Below are 23,318 nucleotides of genomic sequence, written 5' to 3'. Positions count from 1 at the left end.
CTGTTCAGAGCTGTTCCGTGGTTCCTAGTTGCTCAGAGTCAATGTCAGGCTTTTAGAATTGGTGCCCCAGACCATGCAGCCTGCCCTTTCCCTGCCTGTCCATCTCTGACCTTCTGTCCTATCCCCCAGGTTCCCTCTGCTTTAGCCTCTTGTCTCCTTGGCGCTCCAGGGATCTGCCAGGCTCTTTCTTGCCTCAGGGCCTTTTCAGGTGCTGTTCCCTCCCATACTCACCTCCTCACCTCCTTCAGGTCTTTGCACAACCATCCTTCAGTGATGTCTTCTCTGACTCCCTGTTTAAACCTGCCCCCTCCACATCCCTCCACGGCCTGCCCCAACCCCCATCCTGGTCTCAGCAGCACTCCTGAAATCTCTTTCTTTCTTTTTTTTTAAAAAAAAGATTTGTGTATTTATTTGACAGAGAGAGATCACAAGTAGGCAGAGAGGCAGAGAGAGAGGGGGAAACAGGCTTCCTGCTGAGCAGAGAGCCTGATGTGGGGCTCGATCCCAGGACCCTGAGATCATGACCTGAGCTGAAGACAGAGGCTTAACCCACTGGAGCCACCCAAGCACCCCCTGAAATCTCTTTCTTGCTTGCCTTTTCCCATAGGAGTGTCCCCTTCTGTATCACACAGTTTACCTTTACACTCTCTTTCTCGTCTCTTTCTCTCCTTGGATTTATCCTTTGTGCCTAGAATAATGCCTAGTCATGGTAGACACTCAAGAAATTGTTTAAACAATTGAGTTGAGTTAAACCCTGGAATATCTGATTGCAAGTATGCATTGAAGGATTCCTTGTGGAAAAGGAAGGGCACACCTTGAACAGCCTTGTGGAGAGAGACGCGTTAGTAAGGGAACAAAGAGTAAAGAAGCGTCCTCATTATTCATGCAGTAGTGAAGTGCGCTCATAAAGTTGATGAGATAGAAGTTGTTGTTCTGCTTAGCAGTGGAGCACATCTGGTGAGTGATATACTCGTCTCCCGTTTGATACGGTAGCTCCTTAGCATGTGTGAACCTAACAACTGTGATTTCAGCTCTTTGCTGGCAGCCTCACATGGTTGTATGTTGTAGTCATTTTGCTTTACAGCAGTGCATGTGGTGAACTGTGCGGGTGGTGAGGCCAGACTGAGCCTGCTGGATGGCCTGCCTCCTGGCCGCGGGTCCTCCCGCTTGCTTGCTTTACTTTGAGAATTTAGAAACTCATAAAGTTACGCTTGACCACGTGGTATATCAGAGATTGTGCTATCGGGATATTTGTGAATTTGGGTACTTGCAAAATAAGGTTGGGAGAAGCGATGTTTCATGAATGTCCAGGGTCTGTATACTCTCTAGGTATCCTGAGTGTCTGCTCTTTCATCAGAATCCGTTTCATATTTGTGATCACAGGCTCTTAAAAAGTTGGGACAAGGTTAATCGAAACAGCCAAGGAGAGGCGGCATGATATACAGTGGCTAAGAACACAGAATTGTAGAGCTACACTGCCTGGGTTCAAATCCTGACTTCAGCGGTTATTAGCTGTGTGACTTTGGGCAAGTTACTGACTCTCTCTGTGCTTCAGAGATAATGAAGATAAAGATGGTACACACATCATTGGATGTTGTGAGGATTAAATGAGTCAGTCACACTTGTCTAGTAGTTACAGCAGTGGCTGGCACATAGTAAGCTCATCCGAAGTGTTTGCTAAATAAGGATAAAGACATTTATTTGGGAGGCCTGTTAGAGGATGCTTTAGCCTTTGGCTGGTAGGTACGCCAGGAGAGGGAAAGAGGTGTGTGTAAGTGATGTAATTTGTAGGTACATTTCAGTTAAGCAATATGAACAAAATTCTTGAGGGTAGTGCGTGACAGACATGGATTATTTAATTATGCATGAATAGAGTGGTCGTCATTGTGGGCTGCTTTACGTGGCCTGCTTGGTCTTCTCACATCACGGAGTACTGTGTAATTTAGCAAATTACGTGTCAAATTACAGGTCTAAAATGGGTTTGGGGAAAGTACTTACCTCATGGAGTTGTTGTGAGGATTCATTAAAAAAATAATTGTAAAGTACTTAGCACAATACCTGGCATGTGGTAAGTGTTTAAAAGTGGTTTTTTTTTTTTTTTTTTCAAATTAAGGGATGATGAGAGTCCCTAATCTCAGTTCCTACATTGTTATAGGTGTTGAAATCTTTGGCTTGAAGTCTAAGCCCTGACCTGTTACTGAACCAGTCAGACAAAATTTGACAGCACTGAGAAAGAAATCTTGCTAGCTTGATGCTTACTTCGCACAGTATTTGGCGGCTAGCAAAAGCTCAATCAAATGCCAGGAGCCTTATCTCCACCAGTAGCTGTGCTGGTTCAGGAAGATGTGAACAGTACGGCTCCCACACTGGGTAGAGGTAGGCCCCTTTCTCCAGAGTTAGCTCCAGATATTGGAGGCGGGTCGCTTTGGGGGCTGCACCTAATCAGTGCCATCCACTGACTCCCAGTGCTGTGTCCTGGAACAGACTCCTGCTCTTGAGTCCCTGTCCACCTGCCAACCTGGATCTGACTTGAGGTCCTGGTAAAATCCACAAGAAATGTATGCAAAATCACCACCTAACATGAAGTGTCTGACAGATCAAAGCCACAATGAGGTACCACCTCACACCTGTCAGAAATCTAAATCTAATTAAAATGAACAAGTCAGGAAACAACAGATGTTGGTGAGGATGCAGAGAAAGAGGAACCGTCTTACGCTGTTGGGAGGAATGTAGGCTGGTGCGGCCACTCTGGAAAACAGCGTGGAGGTTCCTTAAAATGTTAAAAATAGAGCTATCCTATGACCCAGTGAATATTATCAACAATAGCCAAATTATGGGAAGAGCACCAATGTCCATCAACTGATGAATGCGTAAAGAAAATGTAGTATATATACACAATGGAGTATTACTCAGCCATCAAAAAAGAAATCTTGTCATTTGCAACTGCAGGGATGGAGCTAGAGGGTATCATGCTAAGTGAAATAAGTCTATCAGAGAAAGACAAATATCATATGATTTCACTCATATGTGCAATTTAGGAAACGAAACAAATGAACATAGGGGAAGGGAAGAAAAATAAAATAAGATAAAAAACAGGGAGACAAACCGTAAGACATTCTTACTGGAGAGAACAAACTGAGGGTTGCTGGTGGGGAGATCAGTGGGGGATGGGCTCAATGGGGGATGGGCACTAAGGAGGGCACTTGTTGGGATGAGCACTGGGTGTTCTATGTAAGTGATGAATCACTAGATTCTGCTCCTGAAACCTATACTACACTATATGTTAACTAACTTGAATTTGAATTTAAATAAAAAAATGCAGTATAGGAATTAGCTGTGGATATCAGTTATCTGCACTAGTCCTGTACTACTTACCATAAATGATTAACATTAACTACGTATAAATGTAAAGTTTGGCTAAAATTTCCAGAGCTCAAGGTTTATATTGACATTTCAAACCCCAATTTCCTCTTCAAGTCGCTACTATGAGCTCCTTTATTGGTTTACCCAAACACATTTTGGAGTTTTATTTGTCTAGTTGCAGATCTCAGGAACAGAATTGAATTTTCTCATAACTTCTCATGCTTCTTCTGGGGTCTTAAAGCAGTTTACACGGCAGTTTATTTTTAAGTTCATTCATTCATATATTTATTGAACAAATGCTTTCTTAGAATCTACTAGATGGCAGGTCTAGGTACCTCTTCACATTTTAGTTTAAACAGACGGGGAAATTCTGATTCGAATTTCATTCTGTTGTGACCTATCACAGTCCAGTTACCGTCTATGTGAAGGGTAAGTTCTCAAATCAGCCAATAAGGAGGAGAGCGGATAGATAAAATTATTCTTAAAAAATACCTTAATTCACTCACAGGCATAATAACATCTTTCAGGGAATACAACATAGTCATTTTCCCCTTCTAGTTTTGGAACAAATCACTGTTTTCTTTCGTTGAATACCAGACCATGAAATTGGAAGTTTGCTTGCGTATGTTGTTTGAAAAATACGTCCACAACCTTTCAACTTAGAGACGCATTTAGTCCCAAGGATGTATCAATCCTCCGTGCACCGGCTCCTCGCGGGCTGGTGCATCCGTGTTCAAAGCGCACTCAGTACGTGCAGCAAGTGTGCTTCACGCCGGAGTTAGGACGACCGGGGAGAGATGACACCCGCTCTCGAAGAGTTCGTGGTGGTGGGGATGACACGTCCAAGTGTCGTCGCGTGAGCTAAAGCTCAGTGACAGTGCAGGGTCGTAGGTGCTGGGTGAGAAGCAGACACTTTCGGGGGGCGGGTAGAGAACAGAGGAGACAGTGTACACAGTGGCTTGGTGGCCTCTTCAGGGCATGGGGTGCCGTGGGGATGACAGGAGCTAAGTGTGGAAAGCCCGTGACGAGCCTTACATTCCATGCTGAGCGGTTGGGACTTCATCTTCAATATAGTGAAGAACCATTGAACGCTTTTTAAAAGGAGAAAGATACCCAGCAGTGTTTTATAAGTGGATGGGTGACAGGAGAGTGGGTTCAGAGCCAGGAGACGAGATAGAAGCTACGGGTGGGAGGGCAGGGGGGAAGCCGGCCGCCGCACACTCACGTCTGAGCCCGAATGTGCTGGGGCGTCCCTTATCTAAGAGCTGCCTCGCAGGCTGGGTTTCTAGCTGCAGATGTTCCTTCTCCCCACCATTGCCCTGGGGGTTCTCGTCCTTCTCTTGGCTCTGCATCTTTATTCTGCAGCAGGCTGGGCTCTGGCTTTTGCCTGAAGACGGGCAGTGGGGAGGAGGGAGAGCGGAGAGGCTGCCCGAGGCTGCCCGGGGCTGCCCTTCTGCTTTCTCTCACGGGGCATCATTCGCCTTTTCATCTTGCCTGAACCCTCTCTCGGGACCTTTCTGATGTTCACCCCGGAGCACGTGGAAAAGGGCAGTTGAAAGTGAAAAGAGTCGAGAAGGGAGTCGTTTGTCCCTGCCCCCCATGGTAAAGACTCGGAGGACACTGTCGGAGGGCGCGGTGCTGAACGCCTGCTTCGGGAGGGCCGGGGCAGCGCTGTCCCTGTGCCACTCTGGTCAGAAGCAACCCACGGCCGGCGTGGACGCACGTGGAAAAGCCCGGGGAAAAAGTAAAGAGGGCGTGGCCTTGAGGCGTTGGCCAAATCAGGGGAGGGTTCTGAGGGGGTCCTGCAAGTTGTTCCCTTTTTTCTCAGTGAACGCCCTGAGTTAGACCTCCCTGCACCTGCCACGTGCCCTGAGGGCCCCCCTGTACCTTTCCTCACCCCATGGATCCTGTGTCCACTCCGCCGCCCCCTCTCGTCTTGTCCGGTGTTGCTAGGTCGGCCGCAGCCTTTCAGAGCTCAGCCAGCCGTCGGGGGCCAGAGGGTACAGCAGACCTTGCCCCAGCATGGAGAAGGAGGGAGAGAGGAGTTGGGACCTTTAGGTGGAGGGCGGCCGTTTATCGCCGGTCTCTCTTGTTCACACGCCCCTGCATTTGCTCCTAGAGACACAGTGAAGGCCTTTGGTCTGTAGGACTGTTAGTTCTCTAATACCCTCGGGGTATTAGGGACCCAAGGGACCTTAGGCTTAGATTCAACTAAAACTAATTGAGTTCATTTACTCCAGGAACTTATTTAATACCCTAAATGTCTTATGAAGTGTTTTTAAGCTCATTTTTTTTAAAATTTTAAGCTGATTTTAAAGGACACCAAAGTGGGACAGAAACTGACTCGACCAAGGTTACACTGTTACCACAGAGCGCATGTCGCCTTCCTGCTGTTTTGCCTGGGCCAGTTTTAGTGTGTGACCGTCATGTACAATGATGCTCCTAAGGGAAAATTTTTAAAAAGCACATTTGTAAACGAACTTTTTTTGACATTGTTATTGAGATATTCATAGATACACGTGCATGTTTGAGAAATAATGCAGAGAAATTGCTTGTACACTTGGGCAGTTTTTCCTGCTGTTAACATTTTATGAGACTTTATCAATATTGGGGACAATATCACTGATCAAGATATTGGCATTGAGATAATCCACTGAGCTTACTCAGTTTTCCGCAGCTTTACTTATCCTCATTTTTTAAAAAAAAAGATTTATTTATTTATTTTAGAGGGAAAGAAAGAGAGAGAGAGAGAGTGAGCACAAGGGCACGAGGGGCAGAGGGAGAGAGAGAAAATCCTCCAGCAGGCTGCCCGCTGAGCTGGGAGCCTGACTCGGGGCTTGATCCCACGACCCTGAGGTCATGCCCTGAGCAGAAATCAAGAGCCAGACTCTCAAGCGACGGAGGCACCCAGGCGCCCCTGTTATCCTCATTTTCCTGTATGTTGGTGCATGTGTATTAAGTTTTGTATAATTTTATCACGGGGTAGATTCATGTATCCACCGCCGCAGGTGAGTTAATGAAAAGAGTCAGTTTCACAGGATCCCTCATGTTGCCCTTTTATAACCACAAACACCCTCCCCTCTCCCCAATTTCTACCCCTGACCACCTTCCTCTGTCCTTCATATCTAGAGTTTTGTCATTTCAAAAAAAGACTACATCAAACACTAATGATGTACTATATATTGGCTAATGAAACATAAAAAAAATGAAAAAATGTTACATAAACGGAACCATACAATATAACCTTTTGGGTTTAGCTTTTCCCCTCAGCATGATCCCTTGGAGAGTCATTTAATTGTTTTGTGTATCGATTTGTTTGTCCCTTTCATCGCTGAGCTATCCCGTGGCACGGACGGAGCGTACTTTGTTTACTCATTCACCTGCGGAAGCCACCTGGGCTCATTTTAGCTTTCGGCTCTGACCAATGAGGCTGCTGGGAACCGAAGTGGACAGGTGGTTTTTTTTTTTTTTGTTTTTTTTTTTTTTGTGAACATCAGTTTTCATTTCTCTGGGACAAGTGCCCAAGAGTACAAATGAACTTTTAATGCAGTTCATAATCCAGAATTCTGTTTGGCCCGATCCTGCTCTGGATTCGATGTTCACCTTTGATCCAGTCCGCCGTGGGATTGCGTGCGGGGCCGCCACCCCCTGCTCCCTGGCCCCGGGCCTGTGTAAATGTCCACACCGAGGAGGGCACTCCCGTGCTCGGCGGAGGGGACTTGCTCTGCCTGGGCTGGCAGATCCCCGGCAGTCGCCTGTGGCCTGCGTCGGGCCTGCCAGGGCTGCCACGCTGAGGTCTCTTTCCCCAGCGTGAGGGTCCGGAGCGCCCGCCGGGTCCACTGGGAAGCCAAGCGCCGCGTGCTTGTCTCTTCCTCCCCCGGGGAGGGAAAGGCCCCTGGGAGACCCGCGGAAGCTGGGACGCGACCGGGGCGGCTCTCCTCTGCCCTTGCCTCCCGCTTCCCTGTAGTGAACGCGCGTTACCAAAAGATGGCAGTGCTCTTTGCCGCCGCGGAGACGGCTCAGCCCTGCGGCCTGTTCGGGGGGCTGGATGTTGTGCTTTCATTGTGTGTTGCAAGGGTGGAGGGCGGATTTTCCCAGACAACGGAGGCGCCCATAAAACGCTGTGTGGTCTAAAAAATTCGGAAGAGAACGTCACATTTATAAATGATTTGTAATGAACATGTCCCCCCCACCCTCCCACCCCCTTAGAAATGACTTGACCAGGAAAGAGAATTCACAAATGTGTGTATGAGTGTGTAATTTTAGATGTCAGCACTGATGGTTGTTTTCTGTGGGGCTCCTGAAAAAGACCCGTGAAAATGCTGAGTTTTGTCTTCCCTCTGTTCTAAGACCGGCAAAGTAGGAGGGACACAGCCTGCTTTTGAGCTGAGACTTGAGACCGTGGCCCCTTAGTCGGTCAGTAAGGACCCTTACGCGTGCCGCAGATGGGCTGCTCACGGCAGCACTGGCTAAAAATGATAAAACTCTTTACCTCTTGGTGTCGTCTCCTTCCTCGGCTGCCTCACTTCGGCGTGTGCGTGAGGGCATAGGTACAAGAACTGTTTAACCATTTGCTATGCACAGGGACGCGGCTGTAAAGTGAGAGGTTAGGGGGTGCGTTGGATGTTGTAAACAGATCTAACTCGTGAGAGTAAAGCGGGGTGTGTTAAAATAGCAGGTTGGCCTGTGCGCATTAAGCCTTATGAGCAGAAAGAACCAGCCTTGTCAGAGTCGGGTGCAGATGTGTAGACACTGGAGCCTTCTGCTCCCCAGGATGCCCTCCCCTGGTGTCTTCTTTTTTTTAAAATTTTTTATTGACTTATAATGTATTATTAGCCTCAGGGGTACAGATCTTGAATCGCCAGGTTTACACACTTCATAGCACCTCTGGTGTCTTTTTGAAAGTCATCCGAAAGGCCCCCTTGGGGCGTGTGGAGAAGAGTGAGCAGCGGGTCCCTGGTGCACCGGGCCCTGGTGCCGAGGCTGGAGGATCTGTTTTGCAGTCCTCCGGGTCTGAGTGACCCAGCCGCTTACGACGTGACCGGGCGACAAACAGGTAGCCCCGCCTTAGGCAGTGGCCTTTTTGCTAGTGCATCCTTTGGCAGAAGCCTCCGGTCAAGAGGAGAAGGGCTCTGTATGAAGTTGCAGCTCTGAAACCAGAGGCTGTTACTATAGAGACAGTGAAACGCTGCGTGCGAGGCCTGGCAGGAGGGAGGGGAGCAGGGCGGGGGGAGGGCAAGTGAGGCGACTCCAGAGGCCCGCACACCAGGAGACCTTCGACCTTTAGCAGCGCGGTGCCGGGCAGGCCTGCGATCAAACCGGTGCGCTGGCGGCTGGCCCCGTGCTGACGGGCTGAGTGGCAGCTGCTTGCGCCGTGGGGTCTGGCTGGGGAGCACGTTGGCAGTTGGCGAGGGCTCTGGGGCGGGGAACTCGGAGGGGTGGAATGTAGATGGGCGCCCAAGGCCCCATGGCTGGCAGGTTTGCACAAATGTTTCTCGTGCTGGGCTTAAGTCACCCTCGCAAGCCTGCTGGGTGATTAGGACCGGCTGGTGAAAACCCGTCGTTTGGCAGCACATTTGACATGTGTTGCGGTTAAAGCATTTACGTGTCCCCAGAATAACGGGGAAGGAGAGCATCCCCACGCTGGGTGTGGACTGGGGAGGAAGGGGTCTGAGCGGGGCGGTCAGAGGCCCTGCTGAAGGAAGGCAGCCTGGGCCGCGTGGGGGTTTTTAGACTGACTGCTGTGACCCTTATCCCCGTGATGCCGGGGAGAAGCTTCCAAATCTATTCTGAACTTTGCCTGGTGCTGGCGACGTGCGCGACCCGGGGAGCTGCTTAGAAGCGTGCTCCTTCCCTTCTTTGTTCCAGCAGAGGCGGCTCGTGGGAGCGGGACACCTTACCAATGGATTTGGGGGCCTGAGGAGGGATTAGATGAGTGAATTTCTTCCTACCGCCAGAAGGGAGGACTGGTCGGGTCAGACGGTCATGTCGAAAGATCTCTCTGTCTGACGCACAATAGCCAGCCACTGCTGAGAGGCTTTTAGGAGGGGAACACAAACCCAAATAACCAACGTTTGTTAGTTAGTGTGAAGATGGACAAAGACGTTGCAGAGTGCCTGTTCTTGGTGCAGAGGCCCAGATGCACTTGCTAGTAGGAGGAGAGGGCTGCTGTGGGGAAGGCCGCCGTGGTCACGCAGGTCTGGTTCCTTCCGCTGGTGGCGCTCTTTCTTTTTCCTCTTCCCACAGGGAAGAGGTTGCTTGCAGATGCTCCGCGTTGACCTGCAGAAAGAGCGAGGTTTCTGATCGCTCGCTATGTATAGTCTTGGAGGGAATGTGCAGTATGGATCGAAGAGCCCAGGAATGCGCCCATCATTATTCTCCCTGACTTGGACAGTGCAAAGGACAGCGCTTCAGTTGGCCGGGGGGGTTCTCAGCCTAGGAGGAGGGCTCCGGCCCTTAATATTTCCTTGGTCTCCTTTTGTTGCTACTGATTTTCCTCCTTTACTTCCGCTTGTTTGTTGTATGCAGTTTTGGGAAGGGCTCAGGTGCAAAGGCAAATGAATGAACACTTTATTTAGGAAACATGTAAAGAAAAAAGTCCATAGAAGACTTTAGGATCGGCTCGACTGTGGTGGGGTGCGGAAATGATGTTCTGTAGGAAATCGTGTTGAATTCTGTAGATTGATAAGACAGGACAGGGTTCGTGCTGAGGAGCAATGTGGGTGAACCTACTCTTTGCTTTCCAAAGGGGAGATGGTACTGTTGACGTCTGTGTGGTCGTACAGGCCTCCAGGATTTTGTTGTGCTTCTGACGTCTTTAAGAAAAATTTCCCCATTAAGCCGCCATCCTTATCTAGGTCTACAAACGCTGCATTGCTGAAGACTTCTTTGCCGTCTGGACCTCCTCTCCTAGATTGCTAGGGGTAGTCTTTGATAAGGCAGAAGAGATTGCACCTGAGCCCCCGTCCGTCCTGCTCATCACTGTGTCTCCAGTGCCTCGCAGTATGCCTGGCACCTTGTAGGGGCTCAGTCCATATTTATGGAGTGAATGAGGGGATGAGGGAAGGAAAGAGAAAAGGACTGGATCGAATGAATGCCCTCTGTGTGTCTAGCACCGTGATTGACGTGTTGCAGGTTCCTCCGCTCACTGTCACCTGTGGCCTCCATACTGCCAAGGTGAATTTTTGCCTCTCTGTCTCCATCTCTCCCAGCCTCTCCGTAGCTGTCCTTCCTTGACATCACTCTTCTCTGGTTTTTCTTTTGCCTCCCCCCGCTTTTGTTCCGCTGCTCTGCTTATACATGTCAACATGCTCCAGCACCGGGGCTTAGGTCTACCCCTTAATTTCTACGTTTTCTTCCCGGATGAACTCCTCTAGGAATGGCTGCAGGTCACCAGCTTTGTATATTCTCTAGCCCTGGGCTCCCAAGCTCCAGACTTGGACCTTTACTTGCACACCTGACAGCTGGGTTTTTTTTTGTTTTGTTTTGTTTTGTTTTTTTTTCATATATAATAAGCATCTCTACCATAAAGTGGCCAGAAAAAAATTGTTGGTTCCTTCCCCCAAACCTGTTTCTCCCACAGCCTTCCCTGGGTTCCTAAGACAGTTTCCTCACTTCTTCGATCTCCTGATTATCCACTTTTCACTTAGCAGCCAGAGTGGTTCTTCACGAAGGTGAAACAGCTCAGGTCAGTTTCCACCTGAAAATCTTAACAAGCGTTAGTAATACTGTGTTGCGTATTTCAAAGTTGCTAAGAGGGTAGATCTTAGAAGTTCTCAACCCAAGGAAAAAAATCTTGTAACTGTGTGGGGACAGATGTTCACTAAACTTATTGCGGTGATCGTTTAGCAAGATACGCAAAACCTGAATCATGTACATCTGAAACTAATACAATGTTGTATGTCAGTCTTACCTCAATAAAACAAAACAAAACACACACAAAAAATCCTTCAGTGGCTCCCATAACACCTGAAGTTTTGACTACGTACCACGGCCTCCATGGGCCTGTCTCCTCCAGCGTTGTCCACGACCAGTGACCTTCTCTCTGCCCAGCCTCACGGACCTCGTTTCCTTCCTGAAACATGCTAATCTTGTGCCCACCGTAGGGCCTTTGCATTTGCTGTTCCCTTTGCTTGGAACACTCTGCCCTCAGATCTTCAAGTGCCTAGTTCCTTCGCATCATTTTTGTCTCTGCTCATATGTCCTCTCCTCCAGAAGCCTCTTCTAATCCATCTCATGCCAAGTAATCCCCTGCCTCATTTTATTTTGTGCAGAGCACTCAGTGCTATCTAAGACTGCCTTGTTCATCTATTTATTATTAGTTTCTTAGGAATTTTGTGTGTCTTATTAATGAACATATTCCCCCTCCCTCTGCGGATGCTTGGAACATAGGAGATGCTAAATATTTGTTGAATTTGTAAATGTGTTGTATCATTTAATCTTCATGGGAACCTTGAGGCTCAGGGAAGCTGGTAAATGACTTGACTGCTCAAATCTTCAAGGCATTTTCTTTTCTACTATAATCTTGACAGCTGATCTATATCCTATTTGCATTTAGTTTTATATTTTTAGTGTGAGTATAGAGAAGGAAAAAGATATGTATCAGGATGAAATTGCGTATAAGAGCCATATCCCTGAAAGAAGATTTTTTTGCAAATGTGCAAAGGTAATGGGTTTCTCGATGGCATTGTCCGCCAGTAAAGGTTAGGGTAAAAAGAAAGAAGGAAAGAATCAAGGAAGGAAACTTACCTTTATTAAACAGGTAGTAGGTACAAAGCACAAAACTGAGTGTTTTCTCATATGTCACCTAATTTGAATCTTAAAGCAGTCCTGCAGTGTTGATACTGTTGCCCCAATTTCATTGGTGGAAAAACCGAGGCTCCCAGAGTTCAATACTTCGCTCTAGGTGATACATATGTTCAGTGGCGGTGCTCAATTTTTAAAACCCAAGAGGTCTACCTGACACCCAGCTTCCAACTTTTTTTTTACGCTCAGATGGTTGCTTTGCAAGATGGATATGCTCCTAAAATAGAAGAGAGGAAAATGTGAATTCAGTGCAGATCCACATAGATTATAACAGATATCCGAAGCCCAGGAATAAGTTATACGGACAATATGGAAAACAGACTTCCAACATTCAGTGCCTGAGCATATAATTGGACGAATCGAATACAGCGTGAACATTTGGTTCTCTGGCAGAGCTTCTGTACGGTATGACATAGAGCAGCTGTCTGCAGAGAAAGTTCTTTGTTTCTAGACCGGTGCGACACAAGCAGCATTTGAGCAATTCGGGATTTTTTTTCCCCCTGCTTTCACTATAAATAGAGTTCATGGAATTCTGCATGTCAAAGTTAATGCAATGAAAAGAAGTCACAGAATATGGAAATAGACCTTAACTCCTCCTATAAACTAAGAAACATGTTTGGCATCAGGAGGCCGTAAAAACGCTGTCATTACTTGGATGGATTCTGAGGTCTTATTTAGCATATGAAATTGCAGAGCAGATCCTATTATGTAAGGAGACAGGAGGACCGCGTAATGTGGCTACAGACTGAAGAACTTTGTGCCCTTCAGGGAAGAGTTAACAGGACAGATCTACATAGAGACGTGTGATAAGAACGGGGAAAATGAATGAATGGGTGGCGTGTGTAGATGTGCCTGTGGCTGAAGCCGGGTTGCTGGATCATCCCCAGATGTCAGATTTCCGTAAGGCCAACATGTGACTCAAAGCTTGCCACTCAACAGAGGATCCTGGGCTGTGCTGGTATTCAGAGGCTGGCTGGAAGCTAGGCTCCCACTGTGCACTAGCCTACCTCCCTGTCGTTTTCTGTGTGTGGGTGGGTGTGCATGTGTGTGCGTGTGTGTGTGAGGGTATACATTTTTATGCAGTGGGTGTTTAAAGAGCTAAGCACTGAAGCTGGTTTTCCACAAACGATCGTCACGAGCACTCCAGACAAACCAAACTTCCTCTCTTGGTATTTTTTTTTTTTTCCCCCTTGCTTTCATCTTTTTTTTTTTTTTTTCCTTTTTGCAAATCCCAAAGAGAGAATCCCCAACATCCAGCCTATAGGATTGAGATGATTTTCTCTCACCTGTCCATGTGGGTGCCCTCTCAAGGTTAGAACTGAAGCTATGTGGGACCGGCGTATTCTCAAGCACCAGATGAGAGGAGCTGCCTGAAGGAGTAGCAGACACAGGAGGAAGAGAGCCTCTGCCCTGTTAACATGAACAGCAGCCTGCACGTTAACCTGCCCAGAAGCTGCGCTACTTCAGGTGGCTCGCTCCAGGAGAAGTCTGAGCATTCTTTTTTTCTTTTTTATTACTATAGGATGGAGGATGAAGCTGTCCTGGACAGAGGGGCTTCCTTCCTTAAGCATGTGTGTGATGAAGAAGAAGTAGAAGGTGAGCTTTGTGGGTCTGGGGAAGTGTGTATTCATAGACCCGTGTCTTCGTAGATAATAGCACTCATGCATTTCATAGAGCTTATATTTTTGAAGTTAAAAACTCAAGCGTTTCTGTGGGGTTTTATTAGTCTGCACATTTTGCTTCCACACAGAAAGTAATTTTAAGAACTTCATTGGTCCATCAGAATCTGAATCAGTGTGGTCCTGCATGGTTAAAAAAAGGGGGGGAGGTGTCTTACTTTTGAAGCAGGTGCCTATGTTAGTCGTGCCTTTCTGTCAAAAATAAATATTTTGCCAGTTAGTTACCACCTTGTGATGACTAACTCAAAGAAGCTGCTGGATTTATATAAATGTATTTGGCAGCGTCTTCTAATAGTCTTTCTTACAGCTTACAGGGGAGAGAAACAGATGTTACAGAAGGAGAATGATATCATTGTTGCAGGAAAAATGGGTATAAACTGAGGTTATAAAGTGGGGTGATCATGGATGAGTTTCCATTAGGAAGTGATAGATTTTTTTTTTTTTAACTTAAAAAACCTCCAGGACCTCTTTTGTTAATGTTGCTCAGTGCCTGTTAAAAACCAAATAAGAGATAAATTTTAGTTGGTGCTATTATGCTTTTCAGCGTGCCCCTCTTTTCTTGTCTCTTGAATTATCAGTCATGTGTGCATAACACTATTAATTTGATAGTGAGAAGACAGGGCTCAATTAATGTTTATTTAAGTAATTAAAGGCATCGCAGACATACAAGATGTAATTAATATTTACAATGAGATTTTAAAAAAATAATCAAAGTCGTCGACAGTACTCATAAAGTTAAATGAAACTTGCAAGTGAACTGTGTTCTATATTCTTTCCTTTAAAATCACCTGAGAGCCAATTCGTATGTGTTTTGGAAACTCTAATCTGATCGGTGCCATTTGGTAAACGCTTAACTGCTTACCGAAAATTTGGACCAGTGTGGGGGAGGGGTTGGAAGAAAGAAGGTGGGTAGTTTGTGTTCTGGAGTGATTCTTCAACCAGATTGAGCTCCGGGTCCTGGGCACGTGATGCCTTCTTGTCCCTCCTGGAATAGCCAGCACAATGTGGCCATGATGATGTTTCTCATTTTTGCTTACTAAGTTTCTTCTGACTGTGTAGTACCCTCAGCCCCCACTGCCCTCTTTCCTTCATTTATGCTCTTGACTCTAATAAGAATTTGATGCCTAAGTTTCTTAGGAAAAAGGAAACTACGGTATTTTATTTCACATTGTTTTATGGGTTCCTTGCGCTTTTACAGCATGACTGTGGGAAAATGTCAAGTTAGTGCAAACAAAATAGTAAAACTTGTGTCTTAAGGTTCTTGTGCCCCTGGTGTTAAGTCTCCATTGTGGTGACTCTGTCACTGTCCCAGTGTCAAAGAGGAGATAAGAATCTTTAAGTTATAGCATATGAACGTAAGAAATATTGTAGGATTGAGTGAATATATACTTTAGGGACAATTAAAGAAGAAAAATCAGTGAGAAGGCTTGGGAACGAGATTCTGTGTGTGTGTCTGTGTGTGTGCGCGTGCGTACGTGTATGTGTGTGTGTGTTTTCCTTGAGAATAATGTTCTAGCTTAGTTCACAGGAGATGTAAATCACTTCTTGAACTCGTAAGGTCCTAAGGATTGACAGCACTCTCCTGCGATAGGATATTGTACATGGGTTTCTTGAGACTTTGACTAACAAGTTTATTTCCTAAAGTACTTCCCTTGCTTTTCAAGCACAAAATTAAAATAACAATGTAATGAATAGCAGACAAATCTGCAGTCAAGTTTCTTTAAGAGAAAACAAAAAGACAACAAAATATGGTAGAAACATCTGTAAAATTGTTTGGTTTTGTGATGACGAAACTTGCCGCATGGATATTGTATATTTTTGTATTCTGATAAAACTTCTGTTCTAAGATTATCTTTCATGTTGATTGGAAGACTGGGCTGATTACACTTCTTTTGAAGCATGTTTAGCTAGTTGCCTGTTACTGCATTTTGAGACCCTAAAAGAGGGTTGCTTTTGGCGTCATTATTTGGTGGAGAATATCCAACAGTGCAGGCTCCTCTACAGAACAAGTCTTCTTCTTCTTCTTCTTTTTTTTTTTTTTTTTTTTGGACAAATGGGTTAGCAGGGGGAGGGGCAGAGGGAGAGAGAATCTCAAGCAGTCGCATGCGGAGCACGGAGCTGGATGTGGGGGTCCAGCCCAGGACCCTGAGATCCTGACCTGCCCTGAAATCAAGAGCCGGTCATGTAACCTTCTGAGCCACTCAGGCACCCCTCCAGTACAAGCCTTGGAACTAGAGTTAGGGACTATTTATTTCTAATTTAGTGCCCTCTGAGTCAACCCTCCCATTTTTCTCACCTGGCTTCATCTGGTGGGGGTGGGATCCCTTCAATTTTATAGTAACTCTGGGTGAAGTATAAAGAAGTTGAAATGGAAGGTTTATGGCTTAGTTGTGGTCTTAGTGGTTGAGAATAAAAACTGTCAAGAGATCTGATAAAGATTCATAGTATGAGCGGAAATGTTTTCCACAAGGATGCCAGTCCATCTCATGTTTCTAACTGCACAGAGAAGGGTGTATTTGGAGGTAAAGCAAACCATTATCTTATTCTGAAGTAGTTGAGTTTCTGGTATGTTTATGGCAAAAGTAAGTGCTCCACTTTTAAGGATCAGAAATCCAAAGGGCAAGGAGCTAGAACACCTTTCATTCCTATTATCACATGTTTCCTTTTAGCCTGGTAATTTCTCTTGCTTCCAGGGTAAACATGAAGCATAATGCAGCACACTTGGCAAAAGAAAACTCAAAGCAAAATTTTGTTTTTTGAAATAATTTGCACAAATAAGATATTCTCCTATTAAGTGATTATGAGCATGACTAAGGTCCCATAGTAGCTTTAGTTACTTTGAAGTGTTCATGTTTTAAAAATCTTCTTAGGGTCCCTTAATTTGTGATAATCAGAGTCAGCTCAGCCTGAAGGTAAGAAGAGCTAGATGCTCTCACACAGTTCCTTCTACTGCTGTAGTTCTGTGAAGGGAAGAGAGCCTGAAACTTCGAGCCACGCCCTCAGTTCACCTGGTTCAACTTTACTCTCAGTGGGTGGCATGATGCTTAATCCATGGTCTCAAAACTCGATAGAAAGCCATCAACTGCAAAGCTCACTAAGAACAGAGTGAGTCAGAAGAGGAGTCATCTTCTGTTTAAATAATGAATTTATGTGGGATATATTTAAAGACCTAAACCTCATTTTCTCATAATTTCCTTCATGTGCATTTGCGTTAATGATTCGAGGAGATATTCTTTAAAAAAAGGCAGGCAAATACCAATTTCAATCTTTAAAATAAAGAGAGGCTTTTCTATCTGTTCTTGCATTGGTTACCTTATATCAATGTATGTGTATATGTGTATAGTTTTAAAGTTAACATTTTAGTCACAAAGGGGTTACTGTAGATAAAGTCACTTAAAAATTTCAAAGTTTCCGATACTCATACTTGTTTCTCTACCAAAAGATGCCAGCCCCAGACCAGGCACATCTACAGAATGGGTCTGTAGGTGACAAACCGACATTATCAGAATGACCTAGAAATGCTGACCATGAGGTATAACCCTAAATTTTCATTTCAGATGCACTTAGGGGAAATTGCCAAATTTTATTGGGCGAACCAAGGTTGAGATCGGAAGAAAGAGTCTCATGTAGCTTTTTCCAAACAGGAAATCCTATGGATGTTTTATCCTTAAAAAAGCCAGCCAAGATTTTGGATCTGTATGATATAAACAGATTACTTAATATTCTCATGTTTTGCAATAGGGGAAAAGAGCAAACTCCACCTTATCCTTCGAGATAAGGCCTTGGCTCTGTAGGGCTAGGTAACTTCCCAGCAAGCCTTGGCAACTCTGACTTTAGGAGGAGGGGCCTTTTCTTAACATCAAGTCTAACCAGCAACTCAGGAAGCATAAAATCCAGCAAGACAATATTGGCCGGAACGTGTCTCCATTTCTGAAGTGTGATCAGTGCTCTCAAAGCTATTATGATATATTGTGGTGGTTTTCCTCTTTCATTGAAAACCAAGTCCCGAAGGAAGTATAATTCCAAATGGAAGAATAATTTTACAAATTATTTTATTTGTAATTTTACAAATTTTACAAAAATTTTATTACAAAAAATTTTACAAATAATTTTACAAATTCCCATGTCTACTGATGGACATTAAGAGCGAGATTTGTTACAAATCCATGGAGTTTATGGGAGGATTATGTTTTGGGAAATAGAAGTAAAGAGGTAGAGCAGGGTCTGGAACAGAGTAGATGTTCACTAAACACTTGTTAAAAGGAAGAATTGAATGCACGAATATAAACTAAGTAAAGCATATGCAGAATTATCTTATATAATCCTCTAAAGTCTTTGAAGTTTCAGTCAGAAATTTGGTTCCATTAGTGCTCTTAGTCAAATGAGACAACATAGCCTCGAAAGGTCCCGTCCTTGCTCTCTGATTTTGAAGACATCATTGACATCTGTGTTGTTTGTATGTCTATATTGATAGGTAAAAGAGGCCCCTTAAACACATCTGTGTCACTCTCTTCCTTCTTACGCTCTTTTGAAGACAGAAACTAAACTAATGAAATGGTGATGTTTGTCTTTTTGGAGGTCAGGATCTTAACATTTTACAGACATGAGATCACAATGACTTAACCCTCTTTTTCACTAGAGGATATCATGATGACGTATTTATGTGTATTGGGGGAGGTAGCCTTCTAAAGAGAAAGTGGGGCCGGGTGGACATTTCTTAATAATTACAATGGTGAAAAACGTAATGGCCGAGAAGGAGTGAATGAAAACCTATCGGATGGGAAGGGAGGGGCCAAGTCGGAGCTGGGGCTATTCTGAGCACTGGCTGCAAGTGTCCGATTGCATTTTGCTGACCTCTTCTCTGCTGCTCAGTCTGATTGTCAGACCCTGTGTGTACAGAGGAAACACTCACACAAATGTTGCTGGAGGAAAAGGCTTCTTGAAAGAAACCTGTATCCACCCATTGGAGAGCTTTAAAGAAACGTGACGAGGTGTGTAAGAGTTGATATTTGAACAGCAGCATAGGTTTCCCAGAGCAGGTTGTGGCCATCTAGACATTTCTCGGTTCCCTGCTGCTTTCTCATCCTGGCCTCAGCTGAAAGCCCGCCAGAGTCCCTCAAGCAGGCAGAGCTTAGCTCAGGAGCTATTTGATGCCTGCTGCATCAGTGAAGTTAAATATTGGCTTATATATTTCTTTAACTTCAAGGGACAGTGATGGTAATTCCATGGGTTTTGAAACTGGAATCAGACATTCCTTCCTGGAGTTTTCCAGTTGTAGGGATTTCGCCAAGCAGTACAGTATGGGCTGAAGCTCTCTTGAAGACACACTCTGTCCTAGAGGTCTACGTTCTTTTCCCACAGTAAACCAGAAGAAATTGAACTTGGTAGTTGAGTTTTTTTTTATAAGGATCCAGAATTTCTGAAATAATATATTTTCAGCAATTTTGTCTGTAGATTGAATTTCTTTTTAAAAGCTTTTTATGTGGTCATATTTTTGAAACATATTGTTTAATCCTTATTTTGGGGACATATTGTTTGTTATTTTTTTATGTCTCATTTTTAATTTTTAATTTTAATTTTATTTTTTAAAAGATTTTATTTATTTATTTGACAGAGAGAGATTACAAGTACACAGAGAGGCAGGAAGAGAGAGAGAGAGAGAGAAGCAGGCTCCCCACTGAGCAGAGAGCCTGATGTGGGGCTCGATCCCAGGACCCCAGACCACAACCCAAGCCAAAGGCAGAAGCTTAACCCACTGAGCCACCCAGGTGCCCCTATTGTCTCATTTTAAAAATTAGGACAATTGTTAAAGCCGAGTCGCTAAGCATCCATTTGGGAATATAAGTTTTAAAACTTATGTCTCATCTGTTGCGGAATCATTACATAAGTGAAGGGAGCAAATTGCAGCTTGGATTTTGGGTTTCTTGCTCTGTAAAATGGGGTAATAGAACGTGCCCTTTCCCATAGAATTGTCTTCAATAATTACTGGAATCTATGTTGCTGCTGCTCCTAGCACTGGGCACAGGGGTGCTTTCTACCGCACCACTTTCTGTACTTTCTCTTTCTGGATGATACAGTTTCAATAATAATTTTCAATAATTTCGTTGCAAAAATTCTAACTGGTCCAAGTGTTTTTTATTTGCTTGATTCATTTGTACCAACATCTATCCTTTGCCTTCCTAACCACACTTATCTTTTGCTTCTTGTCTTGGAAAAGGTAAGCAGAATGACCCAGCTAAGTTTCCCAAGGTCTGCTCTGTGTTTCTCTTTGGTCTCATTCTGGTTCCCTTTAAGCACTGGGTGTGAGATCTGATTTTCATGGTTAGACTGGTCTGATACATATTGCCCTAATTTGTAAAATTGTCTTCTTTTCCAAGAAGAGGCATATTAACTATAATTGTGTACAGGTTAAAATACAGGTGTGTGCCCATTGTCTAATGAAGCCTGTAAATTTGCTTCTTCTGGAAAACAGATTTAAGTGTATGGTATTTTCCCACCAATGAAGAGGATTCAGGGGTCATGATATATCTATATCTATCACGTGTCTAAACGTATTTTCTGTGAGATGTATATATTCCTCCTCTCCACCCAGCATGAACTAGAATAATTCTGTTCTTTGTTGGTTATTATGTAATTTAGGTGCCAAATAATGAGATTATGCAATACTATAGAAATAATCCTGAGCTAAATATTTGCCCATTTTTGTCATCAGAAGATTCAGAATCATTGGGGGAATTGAGAATTGGGTCTAATGAGGGAGTAAAAGTAGGATAACGCTGAATAAAGCTCAGTTGAGGCGCTCTTGTTGCTGTGGTGAGCTTGCTGGTAGGATTTTATTTTATTTTTTACATTTTTTTAAAATTTATTTTTTATTTTCAGCATAACAGTATTCATTGTTTTTGCACCACACCCCGTGCTCCATGCAATCCGTGCCCTCTCTAATACCCACCACCTGGTACCCCAACCTCCCATCCCCCGCCCCTTCAAACCCCTCAGATTGTTTTTCAGAGTCCATAGTCTCTCATGGGTCACCTCCCCTTCCAATTTTATTTTACTTTCTCGGCTGATAGCATTTAGAGGACTGAGGTGAGAACCTGCCATGACAGGAGTTTCCAGGAGGTTCCAAGGGCTGTGCCCCTGAGGCTGCTGATTGCCAGGTGGGATGAGGTAAAGGTAGGGGGGGTGGTGAGTGACGTGCATTGAATCAGCAGTATGGGTGACTTAAATAACTCCCTTCTCTGAATAGCTGCAAAAGCTTTTAAATCCCATGCATTGTTTTTACCTTTCCGTGGAGTTAGAATGAGAAGGCAGTGCTGTATCCAATGTGTTCACCTTTCTTTATACTCTGCTGACTTTGAAAAGAGAATAAACCCTACTTAAGCCTCTTGAGACATTATTTCATGGACTGTTTTCATGGTGGAATGCTCAATAACTTTTAGCAGGCCAGCTCTTCTAGAAAAAAAAGTAGGTTTTGAATTTTAGTGATATTGGCCAACAGATCAGCATTAGAGGGCCAGAACTGCACATTTGTAGTTTAGTTAAATCACCAACCCCCCTCCAGCGGATTGTTCAGTTTTCAACAAGTGATTCTATCCCTACTGAAAAATAGAGAAAGTGTCTTGGACGTAGACCGAAAGCTCATAATTGAATCCGATGGATACATGTATTCGACAAATTAGATCAGTATCTGATTGTTTAGGCACTTTCATTCAGTCTGCGCCGTGGGTTAGAGAACATAGTGGAGAACCAGGAGTCTTAAAACCTATGTCTATTTCTGGCTGTGCCCTGCCTGATGCCTGCCTTTGTGGGTGACATGAGGCCACTCATCCTTATGTGGCTACATTTCCTTTATGCAAAGTGCAGTTAGTAATTTATCTTCTTATCTAGCTGCCAGACATGGCTCTGAGTGTTCTTGGACAGTACCTGAAAAAATGCTTCAATATTGACAATAAGCCATTGACAGATTACGTAATTTTTGAATGTCAGTTTGTTCTACAAAGAAATAGTATTTGTGCCTCCCTATCTCCTAGTTTTGTTAAAAGTATAAGTAAATTAATTTGAAATCCCCAGGATGAACCCTATAAATTTAAGATACGATCTCCCTTGGATATATTCCCTGCCTTTAATTTATTACCAGTGGTTGCTGCTTTCTTGCCAGTGGTTGCTGGGATTCCAGAATGGTTTCAGACCAAAGATAATACTGATACCTTGTAGTCAACAAATTAGTCAATTAGTATCTATGTTAACTCTTCTTACTAACTTGAACTGATGCCTACTGCTTTTTTTTTTCTGTTTTTGCTTTAAGTTTATCAAAATGTTAAGTATAATTGTAGATATGAACTCCAACATGTTGCGTTTCCAGGCTTACATGTATCCTTGAACAGGATTCTGGACATATTCTGATTAGGGCCACAGTTAATGTTCAGTCAAATAAGCCAGTCATTATCTGAGGACGAGGTTGGTTGATAGGATAATTTTGGGAGTGTATCATGAACATGGGTGAGTGTGGGTGAGAGGTATATATTTCCAAAAGAGTGACATTAAGTTGAACCTTAAAGGATGAAAGAATAATGGGAGAATCACAGGCAGACATGGGTGAAGACCCAGAGGTGAGAAGGAGGTAGTCCTGTTTGAGAAGTGGAAATGAGAATGGTATGGCTGGCCCATGTGAACAGGGCGGAAGTGGCCTGAGGAAGACAGGTCCCAGTTAATTCATGGCCCTTCATGCTGTGCTAAAGATTTAGGATTGTATTGCGTGTGCACTGGGGAGCCACTGCCGAAGGGCTTTAAGGTGCAAAGCCACTAGACAAAATTTGCATTTTAAAGAAGATCCCTTTGGCTGATACATGGAGAAAGCATTCCAGGAGGACAAAGATAAAAGTGGGGAGACTGTTGCTAGGATTCGACAGAGAAATGATTTTGGGTTAGACTAGACTGGGGACAAAAGAGGAAGAGACAATTGGGGAGGGTATGTGCTTTGGTGAGTGCTGTGAAGTGTGTAAACCTGGCGATTCACAGACCTGTACCCCTGGGGATAAAAATATATGTTTATAAAAAATAAAAAAGAATGCAAAAAAAAAAAAAAAAAGAGGAAGAGACAAATGGGTTGAATTGCCAGGAACTGCTGATGGACAGAAGGGTGCATGGGAGGGATTGGTTCTGGGTTTCTGCTCTGAGAAGTTTGGGAAATTTATGCGCCCTTTTGTGGAGGCTCGAGGTCTGTGCCCTCTGCAGCCAGAAAGAACTTGGAAAGAGCGATGGATGAGAACCGGAAGAAGCACCTAGAAGAGCAGGAAGTGGGAAGAACCGAGAGGAGGGAATGACAGGTGTTGGAAGAGCTTATGAAAAGGCAGGAGGAAAAAGGAAACAGCCTGGCTGGCCTCACCTGTTCATGAGCTCTCCCTTCTTGGGATGAGCATTGCCTTGAGAACGTCTGGGTCCTTTTCCTTGTTAGTCCAGTTAGTGGAATAG

The 23,318-nt window shown here is 44.5% G+C and overlaps 1 protein-coding gene across 3 annotated transcripts in view; it reads left to right on the top strand.

Annotated features, from left to right (window-relative positions):
- The window catches only part of SLC4A4 (solute carrier family 4 member 4), a 350,693-nt gene that overhangs the window by 33,761 nt on the left and 293,614 nt on the right, over positions 1–23,318 (top strand). Inside the window, exon 2 of one of the 3 annotated variants that reach the window (XM_044225660.1) lies at positions 13,691–13,764. In XM_044225660.1, coding sequence (XP_044081595.1) covers positions 13,692–13,764 — 73 coding nt within the window. In that variant the 5' untranslated portion in view covers position 13,691. Of the gene's footprint in view, positions 1–13,467; positions 13,765–23,318 lie in introns of those variants that run through there. The other 2 variants (XM_044225658.1, XM_044225659.1) reach the window with 2 other exon arrangements.

The sequence above is a fragment of the Neovison vison genome, chromosome 11 (genome assembly GCF_020171115.1).
Source record: "Neovison vison isolate M4711 chromosome 11, ASM_NN_V1, whole genome shotgun sequence".
NCBI lineage: Eukaryota > Metazoa > Chordata > Mammalia > Carnivora > Mustelidae > Neogale > Neogale vison.
The sequence above is the reverse complement of the archived record's forward strand: the minus strand, read 5'-3'. Positions and strand labels throughout refer to the sequence as shown.